This window comes from Aquarana catesbeiana, linkage group LG01 (genome assembly GCF_042186555.1).
Source record: "Aquarana catesbeiana isolate 2022-GZ linkage group LG01, ASM4218655v1, whole genome shotgun sequence".
Taxonomy (NCBI): domain Eukaryota; kingdom Metazoa; phylum Chordata; class Amphibia; order Anura; family Ranidae; genus Aquarana; species Aquarana catesbeiana.
In genome coordinates this window covers 375,072,375-375,085,933 of record NC_133324.1, presented here as the reverse complement: position 1 = coordinate 375,085,933, position 13,559 = coordinate 375,072,375, and the positions used below count along the sequence as shown (strand labels likewise).

At 38.0% G+C, this 13,559-nt stretch overlaps 1 protein-coding gene across 4 annotated transcripts; it reads right to left on the bottom strand.

The window, feature by feature from the left end:
• Positions 1–821: 821 nt before the first annotated feature.
• HNRNPK (heterogeneous nuclear ribonucleoprotein K) lies at positions 822–13,354 on the bottom strand. 4 transcript variants are annotated; one of them, XM_073633614.1, is made up of 15 exons: positions 13,203–13,354; positions 8,253–8,337; positions 7,991–8,088; positions 7,800–7,856; positions 6,824–6,867; positions 5,924–5,996; positions 5,658–5,771; positions 5,375–5,503; positions 4,964–5,274; positions 4,799–4,832; positions 4,346–4,361; positions 4,168–4,232; positions 3,909–4,078; positions 3,130–3,209; positions 822–1,681 (listed from the first exon to the last, which is right to left on the bottom strand). In XM_073633614.1, the coding sequence occupies exons 2-14, from the start codon at positions 8,299–8,301 to the stop codon at positions 3,170–3,172; spliced, it is 1,200 nt and encodes a 399-aa protein (XP_073489715.1). In that variant the 5' UTR covers positions 8,302–8,337; positions 13,203–13,354; the 3' UTR covers positions 822–1,681; positions 3,130–3,169. The 4 variants fall into 4 exon arrangements, with proteins under 4 accessions (XP_073489715.1, XP_073489743.1, XP_073489735.1 ...); XM_073633642.1 differs by having other exon boundaries at positions 5,658–5,765; XM_073633634.1 differs by lacking the exon at positions 13,203–13,354 and adding an exon at positions 12,490–12,697.
• Positions 13,355–13,559: the final 205 nt, after the last annotated feature.

Sequence of the window (13,559 nt, the reverse complement as noted above, 5' to 3'; positions counted from 1 at the left end):
TCCGTAAGTTTTTATTTATTACTGCACACATCTTTAAATTTGTGTTCTACGCAGAATGAGTCTGCGTCCTCTACTGTACACTAAAAAGAAACACTTTTAGAAACCATATGCAGCATGGGTATGAGGAAACCAACATTGTTAATCTAAATATTAGTCTTTACTTTCACTTTAAGATGCATCAGCAAGGGAACAGATTTGTTGCAGGCTGCCTGTAGTCAAGAAGCAGTTTCAGGTATATGTATAACCTATGCCCTCAAAATCCTGGGCCTCAAAACATGTTCATTCAACACAGATTCACAATTAGGGGCAGTGGGCAAGTTTTACTACATCACTGTGCTACTTTAAAGCAGAAAGGGGGGAATTTGATCGGAGTTACCCAATTAGAAAAAAAGCACTCATTACTCTTGATTACCATTTCCTGGCTGTATGACAAAATTGTTACAAATGTCCAAGGTGTTCCTGGGCAGAAAGCAACTTTTAAGGGGGCGAGAGATGCGATCTTTGGTGCACTTTATTATTTTTTTTTAAAAGGTGAAAAAAATAAAAAATAGGAAGCGCTTAAACACAAGTCAAAATGTGCCTAGATGTAATGCTCCAACACCTTTGCTGCATTACCAAAACCTTGTTATGAATATGAAGAATGATATATATATATGAAATATATATTTTTAGCCAACAAGTCCCATTTTCATTTGAAACATGAAAAAAAATGTTTCTTTGAGTAGCAACATGTGCTGTGAGGCTCAAAGTAGCCAGTTGTGTTTTCCTTCCTTCTAAGCTAGACGCTGGTAATATGTTTAAGAGGCACAGTGAGATTGATACAAGTGCTACAACTTTTTATTTGTTTTTAAACTTAACTTGGAAAAAAATTTGACTGTTTGAGCACTCAAGATTATACTAAAAATCATACTTTAATTACCTATTAAAGATCTACAGCACTGGCTAAAGCAATATCTTCATACTGGACAGAAGGCAAGAGACAACAGCTAGTTTAAATTTCAATTCTGTTTAGTCAGATAAAACAAATGTTTCACTGCTCACTTGGCTACATCTAAAGGAATAAAAAAAATCCTTTAAACTTTTAATTATATTGATAAAAACTGAGAGCACAGCTGGTCATCTCAATACACTAACACAAGTGACCAATTTCAGTTACAACATACCAATGTAAAAGTGATAAAAACAGCAATGTGTACAGTCGGCACATTGTTACAGTGAACACAAAATCCCAATTGCAACAGACATTTCAGGAGGGGGAAAACCCACAAAACACAAGATTCTAAAATTAAGAGAAAAAAAAAGTTGGAATATACAAAAAAAATTAACTTTAGTTGCTTTTTAAAAGATCAATGGATATCCCATCAAGATCTGCACAGGATAGCTTAAGCTGAGCTTCATTCTCCATGTAATAACTAAACTTGGAACATAACAAAAAAAAATATAATTATCTTTAACATAAAGCAGTTATATTCATTCAGCTCTACTAATTCTGTACAATTCTCTTGGAGTTGGGGTATTCTCCGCAGATTGAGGATTCTTAGCACTTCTGGTTAATTTTAACAAATGCATCCAGAGATCCAGATCTTGGTTTGTAATCCATAAGCAACGAAAAGAGGAAGAAAGCATTCCATGTTTTTCATTGTAGCTGCTCTAAACAAAATATTTTGGAATCCACTTAAGCCTGAAAAAGAAATTCATATTTTGTTCTGGATATACATAAAAATCATAAACAAAGCACATGGCTTAGCCCAATCAGGAAATAAACAGGATTACCAAGTTGTGGAAGGTAACCAAAAGGCAGTTAACACCTAGAGAACCAGAACCAAGAAAAAACCCTCCAAAATAGAATCTTGTTAAAACTTATTTTAGTGACCCTAGAATATACAGTAACTGCCTAAAATAAGGTTGTCCACTACTAAAGGCTACGCTGTTAACTGCAACATTACTATATAAAATGTAAGGAACGTGCTTTGTATATCTAGGCAATCTAGCTATTCTGTGGTAGGACAGGCAATCTAAACTCAAAAGAAAGGTAACCAGGCAGTGATGAAGTTAAGCGTATGTTGCACTTGACAAACCTCACATGGAAGGCCATTGTTTTTCAAATCTAAATGGGGGTTGGGGAATCAAACATTAAGGTCTCACTACAGCCATGTGTTAGTGCCAAATTAAATGACGCTCTATGTACAATTGTGTGGTTGCAGAATAAACCTTGTAACGCTCTAAAATAGACAGAGGCAATTCTATTTAAATATTTGGGGGTGTAATAAAAATTTATATTAAAAATTGAAGAATCTAAAATCCCATCTAGATTTGAAAATTATAGTTCAGAAACACACAAATAACCTCTCATTAAAACAGTTTTATTGTGAGAATAGAAAAGTTACTGGAAAACCAAACTCAAGTGCAAAGAGCTAAATTTCAACACTGCTCTTTGATCACTTCCTCTTCCGAAGCAATGTCTGTGCTAGAGCCATATATTAACCCTGTAAAAGAAAAAAAAAAAACAAAAACATGTTCAGCCCTGGAGAATCTATGGCTAATGCTGCAGGAAACAAGGGTGATCTTTTTATTAACTAGTGAAGCCATGTTAAGGTCACAAGTCTACAAATTCGTATCTATAGAATGTGAAGGCAAGTAGGAGAAACAAACCCAACGTTCACTAAATTTATTTAAAAATAAAAAAAATATTTACAAAAACGAGTTTTTCTCCACCAACACCAGGGTGGGATACTGTTAACTGGCAGGTCTCTTAACATAAATACAGAATAGGTAAATCATCCAGTTAAAAACAATCTCCAAAACACCGTTAGATCATGAAAATGGCTTATAAAGAAGCCTCACTTACACTGGATTTTTCCAGCTACAAATACTAATTAAAAAAAAAAACAAAAAAAAAAACACATCTTTTGTTTCAGTTCTAGGCCATAACATATCAAACACCAGTCTGTCTATGCCTCAATTGTAATACACCTATGAAGCAGAGGAATGTTGGCTTGTTTAAATATTTTTTTTTTAAATCAGAAGCGCAGATAAAGAAAAAAAAGATGCAGGATTCCTTCATTCTTCACTAGTCTTAGAAAAACTTGCCAGAATACTGCTTCACACTATAAAAAAAGAGAATCTTACATTAGAACCCTTGAGCATGTGCCTCTCAAATGTTTAGAAGTCAAAACCCATAAGCATAATCTTCAGAATACTGCTTCACACTATAAAAAAAAGAAAACCTTGCATTAGAACCTGTAAAAGCATTTTTTTTTAACACAAAGCTTAGGAGAAAAAAAAAATAAGAAAAAAAAAAAAAAAGTATAATGCAGTTAAAAAGGATTAAGAGTTAGTAACATTTCCAAAAACAAAAAAAGGGATTAAAAAAAATATATATGTACACACTGAAACATGCCATAGTATATAAAAGCAGAAAAACAAGTGGTTAGTAAATAGGAGAAAGCTGTGAAACGCTGCATCATGACATCAAATCAAAACCCATTGTAACATGTCCTGTAGAGGCATGGTCTGTGCCATATGGCAGACCGTGATTTGTTGTCATTGCCGTTATCTAAAAACAACAAAATCACTAGTCTTCCACACAGAACTAAACCAACTTCCACTGATTTCTTCTAGATTTAAAATTAATCTACAGGCACATTCATAAAATCTTGATTTAACAAATCTTTTGCAGTCGTTTCACGACAGAAAAGTAGAGCTGTTAATTTTGTGGAGCAAAATTAGTTTGACAGCATTATAAAAAATTAGTATATACCAGAGAAGGAAAATAAAAAAAAAAAAAAAAAAAATTTATATAGGGAAAAAGGTTAAAAGGCAGTAAAGACCACATACAGACATTGTAAAATTTAACAAGGTTTAGTAAACAATTAAAAACGTGCAAAACCCAACATGCCAGTACTCGCCTGTTCTGAAGCAAGTATTGTGCATTCTGTATCTGGTCTTGGGTGCCTATGATGGTAATTATACGATCATCTGATCCTTCCAATGGTTCATCAATTTTGATTGATGCACCAGATTCGTGACGAATCTGTTTAATCCTTTGCCCTCCTTTTCCAATAATTGACCCTGCCAACTAAAGCACAGGAGTGAAATTCTGTTTGAAGCACAAGTTATCCAAACACTGAATATGTATTATATTTTAACATAAAAAAGCAAACTTACATCTTTTGGAATTGTGACCTGTGTCGTTATGACGGGTCCACCTATATCACCATATGATCCACGGCCTGTACGTGAAAAAGAATATATGCTAAGTGTGCACATGCTCTGCATATACAGCAAGTACCAAAGGACTGTACACCCAATTCATTAAAAAAAAAAAAAAAAAAAGACTACTCACCATATCCTGAGCCACCCTGCAGTTTGAGATAATGGGAAAAAAAAAAAAAAAAGTGTAAGTTTTTCCCCAGATGACAAACTGTCAAAATGCCTTTGCACCCAACAAACAAAATGTAAAATATTTTAGAGGAAAGCTTTACAGTACAGTCATTTTTAATCTCCGAATATATTTGTTAAATTATTAAAGAGAATGCAGAAAGGGTTTAAAAATGGGGTAGATGTGAACATTTTGGCCCTATATTATACCATTGGACATACGACATAACTACTTTGATAAAGCTGTATTTTACTAGTACAATTTTCCTACACATTCTTTTTTTTAAATGCAAAATTACAGGTTTGAATTTTGTCCTGCACACTAAAAGCATTGTTATATATTCCTGCAAGAGATTTTGCATTTACTGTCAAATAAAAAATGTAATCTTATAAAAACAAAGAAAAAAAAACTCCTTACCATTCCATCATAATCAGGTCTCCCTCTACGGTCCCTAAAAATAAAATCACTTATAAGACAATGGCTAAAACCATAACTGTTCAGTTGATGGGCATCTGTATACTTAATTTGTATCCCTTTACAAAATCTAATAAACATACTGAAAAACAAAAAAACTGTACGTACCCTCCTCTTGGTGGTGGGGGTGGAGGAAGAGGAAGATTACGTGCTCTACTGCCACCTCTACCACCACGACCTGGTGGTGGTGGGAGGGGTCCTCGTCTAGGGCTCATATCATCATAGTCTCTTCTTGACTGAGGCATGGGGCGGCCACCAGGTCCGGGAGGCATTCGATCAAAGCCACCTCCTCTTGCATGCATAGGAAAACCCATGGGTCGTCCTCGTCTGTCGTCAAACATCATTGTAAAACCACCATAATCGTAAGTCTCATCATAGAAGTTAGGATCATATGGCTGAGCCCGACCTTTAATTGGTGACTGCAGATGAGAATTAATTCATGAGTACATATAGAAAAAAAAATAATCTATATCTATCTATCTATCCATACACGCACACCACTTTACAACTTAAACTTGCCTCAGATATAAGATCAAGGATGACTTTGATGCATTCAACCACTCTATCAGGTTTTCCTCCAATAAGCACAACTCGATCTGTAGAATGAGGGCAACACTCCTGGAAAAGCTTAATTGTAGTCTGTGTATTCTGTAAAATATAAGCAATGGTTTAAAAGATTGCACCAACTAAATTAACTGTGCCTGCGTTCACTGACATTTTATATGTGGAGATTTCATAAAACAGTGTATTTGCCAGTAAACCACCACAAACAAGTACAGTTAAATTATAGACATACACCTACCTCTCTAAGTTCCTTGATCTTTGCACCTTTAACACCAATAATGCCTCCTGCCAAAGACTGATGGATCAAGAGCCTCAACTCACAATCAAAATCATTTCCTTTGTAGTGCTGGTACTGCCAAAGAACAAAACATCTTTTATATATATAATAAAAGAAAAAAAGAAAAAGAAGAAAGGAAGAAAGGAAAAAAAAAAAAAGAAAAAAAAAAAAAAAAAGAAGTACAGGTGTTTAACAAAAATGAAAAAACACAAGTGGGTAAAAAGTACCTCTTCCAATGTAGGAATGATTTTCTTCAATATTTCCCCAATTGTTTCAATGTCTGCACTTATACTCAGTATACTATGGCAACATGACAGAAAAGGGACAAGGAAAAAAAAAAAAGTTAAACACCCAAGAAAAAGAATAGCATCACAATCAAGCTTTTCTTTAAAGAACGTATACATGCATGTGTTTTATATTTTTTCTTCTAATTTCAATGCAACTGGGTAGTAAAATATTTAGATGCTGGTAAGGCAAGGGGACTCTGGAAGGACTTAGATTAAGCGGGCAAAAAGGAGGCACAGAACTGGAAACAAGTGAAACGATCAGATTCCCCGTCACCACTATTTTTAAGAAAACCCTTACTATTTAAATGAAAATTGCGGATTTCAGGGAAAAGTTGGAAAATGCAATTGGTGGACATTATATGGATGAAATCACTTAAAACTTGAAATACTAATGGGCTTTGAAGAGAAGAATAAAAACACAAAAAGCAACATAAAAAGTGAAGTGAAGAGTGATTAAGAGTTAGCACTTCATTAGAAAAGAAAAATGAAACAGGCAATGCTGAAGGAGTCAGGTGGGCCACGAAGACAGAAACCACTTAGAAAACAGCTACATGTATAATTTGAAAGAAAAAAAAAAACAAAACAAAAAAAAAAAACCCATTTTGAAGCTAAGCTTGTTCCCCTTTTTCTAACGAAATTAGTGGATCCATAGACCATAACTTACGTAGAAGATCAGTGAGGGAAGAAGAGAGGGGGTAAAAAAAAAAAAAAAATTCAATGGGAAAAAGAAGACAGAAAATAAAACACTATGTAGGGGAAAACTAAATCATATTAAAAAGGCAGGTTATAATACATTTCTCTTTCTAATCAGGCAGTGAGGCATAAACTGTTGGGACATACCGCTCGGGGCCACTGCTGTCTGGGACTGAAACACTGGCATTGTACTGCATTGGTCATTGGCGATCGTGGATGTTGGCATTGGGCATGGGCATTCAATCAGAAGATGTCAGGAAAAGTGCCCGTTGGGCAACGAGCACATTTTTGGGCATAGCCAACCAGGGTTTTCACATGGGCGTTCAGGGGTGGATGGGCCGCCATGATGGGCAACGCAGGGGCAAGACGATCCAGTACATGGGCAACGGAGATATGTGGCCAAAAAAAACAAGGAGAGGGAAAAGGGGGGAAAAGCAATACATTTTAATTTAATACAAACTAGAGTCAGTTCTCAATTAAACTTTAAAGGTACTAAGGCATACTGTAATACAATAAATGTAGAACTTATCTACTGTGACAGCACTTTAAAAAGGCATTTAAATTCTACAGTAGGTGCATATGTCTAGTCTAACTATAGCAGGCTGGCTCGTGAGTGTAGACACATCCCCTCAATCTTCAGACGAGGGGTTCTGAACTCTCCAAAAAGGAGACTGGTAGTAAAAATACCAAGCACATTTCTGATGTTAATAAATTACATAAATGTGACAAACATTACACTTGAAGCATGCAAGCTGAAAACAGCTAGTGTAAGAAAACAGCTCAGTCCGAGGCTTACTTGAAGTTTTGCTTTGCAGCTGCATGTTAACAATATAGAAAGATTAGTCACGTGTCTAATCACATGAGTCAACCTACTGAAAAACGTTAAACTTAAAGCTAAAACCTAACGAAAACAAAGTATAAAAATAATGTTCCTACATGGCAAATACATAATCATTCAAAACATATACAAGTTATGAAACAAAAGCTTCCTAAATATTCTAAGTTTATAGTGCTAAAAGCTAGTACAATCTAAAGAGAATCAAAGTGTTCCTATGATGAACCTGGTCTGCAAATTGTGAAAACTATAACATTCAACAAGTCAAGGTATGTTATAAACACTCACGTCTGTCCGAAGTGCTTTAATATTTTTTCCTCCTTTACCAATTACTGCCCCTGCATTCTGAAAGAGAAAAAAATGTTCAGTAAAATACAAAGTTCATGAAAACAAAGGACATCCAATAAACTACCACCTATATTCACAGATGTGTTTCTGCAACTGCAAAATTTCTGTGCATTTACAAATTACAAACATACTTTGCTCTGCAGCAGTATACGTAGTTCCACCATCATATCTGTGTTTCTAGATCTCTTGAAAGCCTGCTCCTCTTCCATGTCTTCAGCTGGACGTTTACCTGAAGAAGAAAAAAAAAAAAAAAAAAAAAATTAGAACACTACACATTAAAGAACAAGTGTTATGAAATTAGGGTTTTTGTGAATTAAAATATGAACTAGAGCAAAATATTGTCACATTCTACAATACAAAAGCAATAAAAATAAAAAAATGTATATGTCTTACCGTTGGTCTCTGTGTTTGTGAATTCAACCTCTTCCTGCTCTGTCTCCATTTTCCTTCAATAAACTTTTATAGTGGTGGCAGCAATCTGTAAGGTGCAATTCATAAGTGATCATGGTTGGCATCTACTTTGACAGAAACGCTGTATAGTTCAAACCCACAATACAAGCAAGCAGCTTCCTCAGCGAGGTTATAATATGGTGGGTGGGACTTCTAGATGACACTACAAGGGCTTGCCAACCTATGAGAATCAATCTGCATAAAACCCTCTAATCTGCAAGTCTGATTAAGGGTTCAGGGTCCAAATCAGAAAAACCTGTACAGAACAAGGAAAAAACCCACCCCAACTGTGATATAGCAAGAATAGTTGCTTTACATTATCTGGCTACTAAAGAATTAAAAAAGTGAAATGTCCTATAACATAATGGGAATAAAGGGCTAATCAACAGCCACCTTGACAAATTCAATGGCAACTCACATGTGATAAGTGGTGCAGTATGTTCCAGACAATAAATTTCTACTTGAAAGGATGAGCAAAAACATTTTTAACATTACAGATCATATCCAGTTGAACATCATCAACTACTAGCAATATACCACAAGCTGGAGGAGCGAGAGCCTTCAGACAATAAAATCTCTCTTATGAACAGTTGCTTTCTGCACTCTTAAACTGGCTACACATAGGATTCCCATGTACAATTTTCCTTTAGATTTACCAAAAAACAAATATGAGGTCAAACCAAAACACTTTAAAATTGTTAGCTATCAGGCAGCCCCTTGTACTACATAGTTTAATTTATGGCCAGCCTTAGATTTACAACTATAAAGCCCCATGCACACTGGACGTTAAAACATTGTAAAACCACCAGTAGCTTTCAAGTGAGCCTTTAAATATTTTTGCAACAGCGTTTTTTTTTTTTTTTTTTAAGAAAAATTTTTTTTCCTCTCTTCAATGGAACAAAAACATTAAACGCTGGTGAGCTACGTTTGACGTTTAAGCGGGTTTTTTGTGGGCAGAAAAAACAGCTCCTGAATGCAATTTTAGGACGTTCAGACAATAGCTCATAAACGTCCATGTGTGCATGGACACATGGAAAAACGCTCAGTTATCTTACCAGCCCATAAACTCCCCTTTAACTCCCAAAAACTGACATTTATGAGCATCAGTGTGCATGGAGCTTAAAGTACAAGGAAATGAAAAAAGTACAAGGGCCTGCCCACCTAATTACAAACTGAACGCTTTTGGGTTTAACCTCATATTGTACAATTTTCTTTTTAGAGTTACCAAAACCATATAAGAAAATGGTCTAATGTATGTATGACCAGCCTCAGATTTACATTCTACAATTTTCCTTCAGATTTACCAAAACCATATAATATGAGGTCAAACCCAAACTTGTAAGCAATAGGGCAGGCCATTGTACTACACAGTTGAAGGCAAATCTATGGCTGGCCACACATTATACAAATTAACCAAAATCGTTTAATAGGTCAAACTCAAATGTTTTCAATTTGTAAGCAAATTGGGCAGGCCCTTACACTACATAGTTGAAGGAAAAACAGAGCCCTGGTCCACACTGACTGCAGGAATGAAATTGTGTGAGTTCAGCTAAAAACGCTGCCATTGATGCGGTTTGACATGTCAAATCGGTGGCAATGTGAACCAGGGCTAAAGGAAACTGAACAAGAAAATTGTGAAATGTATGGCCAGCTTTAGGCTAGCCATACATTATACAATTTTCCTTTAGATTTACCAAAAACCAATATAAGAGGTCTAAACTAAACCGCTTCGCATGCAGTCAGGCAGGCTCTTGCACTACATAGGTGAAGGTAAATCCAAGGCTGGCCATACATTATACAATTTTCTTTAGATTTACCGAAGTCATAATATGAGGTCAAACGCAGGCCCTTTTACTTTTACAATTTTCCCTTAGTTTTACCTTTAACCATGTAGTACAAAGAGAATTGTCTTCATGTATGGCCAGCCTTAGATTTACATTCAAACTAAGTAGTGCAAGGGCCTGCCTGATTGCTTACAATTTGAACACATTTGGGGTTGACCACCTATTATGTAGTTTTGGCAAATCTAAAGGAAAATCATACAAGAGAATTGTCTTTAACTATGTAATAGGTCAAACCCAAAAGCATTCAAATTGTAAGCAACCGGGCAGGCCCTTGCACAACATCGTTGGAGGTAAATCTAAGGCTGGCCATACACTATACAATTTTCTTATCGAATTTCCTTTAGATTTACCTTCAACTATGTAGTACAAGGACCTGCCTGGTTGCATACACATAGAAAGTGACCTCATTATATGGGTTTGGCAAGTCTAAAGATTATACAATTTTCTTATGCAATCTTCCTTTTATGCGATTGTAAACCCACAAAAAAACTGCAAGACAGTTGATCTAAGGTGAGTATGAAAAACTCACTTTAGATCAAAGCCGCAGTATCGGTCCCTGTACACCAGATCCGGCAACATTGCTCCCGGAGTTGCTTCCTGGTATCTCTCGCTCCGGCGCTGTGATTGGCTGGAGCCACAAAGACTGCAATCCCACCGGTTACGGCACACACATGCCATTGATATTGACACATGCTAATACAGGGGATATCTCCTAAACTGCAGGTTTGGGAGATATCCAGGGTAGCTACATGCAAGCCTCATTATAGGCTTACCTTTAGGTAAAAAAGTGGACTGTAGGGGTTTACAACCCCTTTAACCGTGTAGTACAAGGGCCTGCCTGATCGCATACACAAAGAAAGCGTTTAGGTTTGACCTCAGATGGATTCGGAAAAAATAAAGGAAGATTGAATAAATAAAATTGTATGTTCAGCCTAAGGCTGACCATATATTATACAATTTTCCTTTAGAATTACTAAAACCATCTAAATTGAAGAGGTCAAACAAATACTTTCTATGTGTAAGCAATCAAGCAGGACCTTGTACTACATGGTTGAAGGTAAATCTAAGGCTGACCATACATTATAAAAATTTTCCTTTAGGTTTGACCTCATACTAGATGGTTTTCGTAACTCTTAGGCTTAATGTACACGGGACGTTTTTACAACCTCTCCTGAACGATTTAAAGAGGGAGTCCACCCAAAAAAAAAAAAAAATTAAAAGCCAGCAGCTACAAATACTGCAGCTGCTGACTTTTAATAAATGGTCACTTACCTGTCCTGGAGTCCAGTGATATCAGCAGCCGATCAATCGCTTGGCTCTGATTCGGAATCAGGAAGTGAAGCATTGCGTTTTCACTTCCCAGTTCCCTACAGCGCATGTGCTAGTTGTGCTACGCATCCTAAGTGGTCCCCGCTATCTCCTGGGACCTGTGTTTCCCAAGAGACAGGGAAGGGACGTGACTCCTGCGGGAGTCTATTCCAGGAAGTGGGTGCAAATACCTGTAGTAGACAGGTATCTGCACCCCCCTTGAAAGGTGCCAATTGTGGCACGGGGGGGGGGGGGGGGGGGGGGGGGGGGGGGGGATCAGATGAACTGAAGTTCCACTTTTGGGTAGAACTCAGCTTTAACTTGACAGATAGTAAGCCACGTTTACGTTTAGAAGTGTTTGAAAAAAAAAAAAAAATTGCTAAAAATGAAGACGCCTGCAAACGAAACGGAGCTATACGCGAGTTACCGCATTTAGCATCTGAACTCATTTTTTTGCCTTTAAAGAAATGCAGCTGCCTAAAAAACAGCATTAAACTAACCTGTGTACATGTACAGATAACAGAGGAGTTCAGAGGCACAAAAAAAAAAAAAAAATCCATCTGCCTCTGAACATCCGTTTACAGGCAGCAGTGTACACGAGGCCTAAATGCAAATTATATCATGCATGGCCAGCCTTAAATTTACCATCAACTTACTACAAGGGTCTGCCTGATCATATAGAAAGCATTTAGGTTTGACCTCATTAAAAGGTGTTGGTAATTCTAAACACTTTCTATGTGATCAGGCAGGCCCTTGTAGTGCATAGTTAAATCTAAGGCTGTCCATACATTATATAATTTGCCTTTAGAATGACCAAAACCATATAATAAGTGGTAAAACCTAATCACTTTCAATCTGTACGGAATCAGTCAGGCCCTTGCACTACATAGTTGAAGGTAACTCGAAAGGAAACCAATTCAGAAAGCTGTATAAGGCCAGATTTGCCCAAGTGGTATATAAAATCCAAGCAGAGACCGTTTAGATGATTGCCCCTAGCGCCTGCCTTTACCCCGAGTAAATATACACACCGAACGTGCACAGCACAATACGCGCTTGTGATGAGGACCGTCGTGCGGCTGGGTGATGAGCGTAGAGAGGATCCGGGCGCTGTGTGTCGATGGGAGGGAAGGAGGAGGAGGTGTCCTTACACAATAGAAGGAGAAGAAGCAGCAGGCTGCGCAGGTTTCTAGTCACGATTCCCCCGATCCTCCTTTGTCTGGGCTCTACAAGCTCCAGGACACCGGCCACACAGGCCCCGCCCCTCTGCCGCAAGCTTCCGCCACCAGCCATTTTGTGACTGTGAGAGAGAAGACGGATAGACAGCATGGCGGCAAGGCGCACACTAAGCCCGCCAAACATCCGGCTCGTGCACCACAAGCTCACACCCTCCTATACAGCACACGCCAACCCAGTGTATAACAAAAGCAGGCCCGTCCCCAGACTAATACGTGCCCTCTGCCATATTAGCCGAGTCATGGTGGTGAAATATCACTTATTTCACTATAATGACGATAAGTAGCGCTCGACGAGCTGCGCGTTACCTCACAGCAAGCCGCCTCAGAGAATAGGCCGCCGCAAAGCTCTCCTCAGAGGCCCGCCCGAGGGAACAACGAACGCGTGACGCACGCCGAAATAACAGCAAAACTCACCCAGCGTCTCCATACTAAACAAAAAGCCCTCTAATATTTTCACCCCACATCCCGGGCACAAAGGGCCGCCGCTACCCCTTCGCTTTACTCACCTCGCTACTTCGCCGCTTCTGAGCTCACTCCACCAACGCGGCCAAAGAACAAGATGAAACCACACAAGGGTGCAACCTACAGAGTTAATAAGCACACGCCCCCCCTCGCCAGCCCTGATTGGCTAGGCAGTAAAAGGCGGCGGCCAATTGGTCTCGCGCAAAGCCAATCAACGATAACCACGCCCACACAGTCGAAAGGGAGCCGTGTGGATCAAGCTTGGTTGAATGGAAATGCCTAGCGAGGTGGAGGAAATGAAAAGATTTTACGTAACACCGCTTCCCAAGATGCGTGATAAAAGAACATGGGGGGTGGGGGGGCTTTTCTATGGGCGTTGGAAGTATGCGTGAGGGAGATTA

Bases quoted from the DNA above. Each gene is read 5' to 3' on its own strand.
- HNRNPK (XM_073633614.1), bottom strand. From the start codon at position 8,301: ATGGAGACAGAGCAGGAAGAGGTTGAATTCACAAACACAGAGACCAAC. The intron at 7,857-7,990 runs GTATGTTTGTAA...TTTCTCTTTCAG, and splicing joins GTATACTGCTGCAGAGCAAA to AATGCAGGGGCAGTAATTGG. The intron at 4,833-4,963 runs GTACGTACAGTT...TTTTATTTTTAG, and splicing joins CCCCCACCACCAAGAGGAGG to GGACCGTAGAGGGAGACCTG.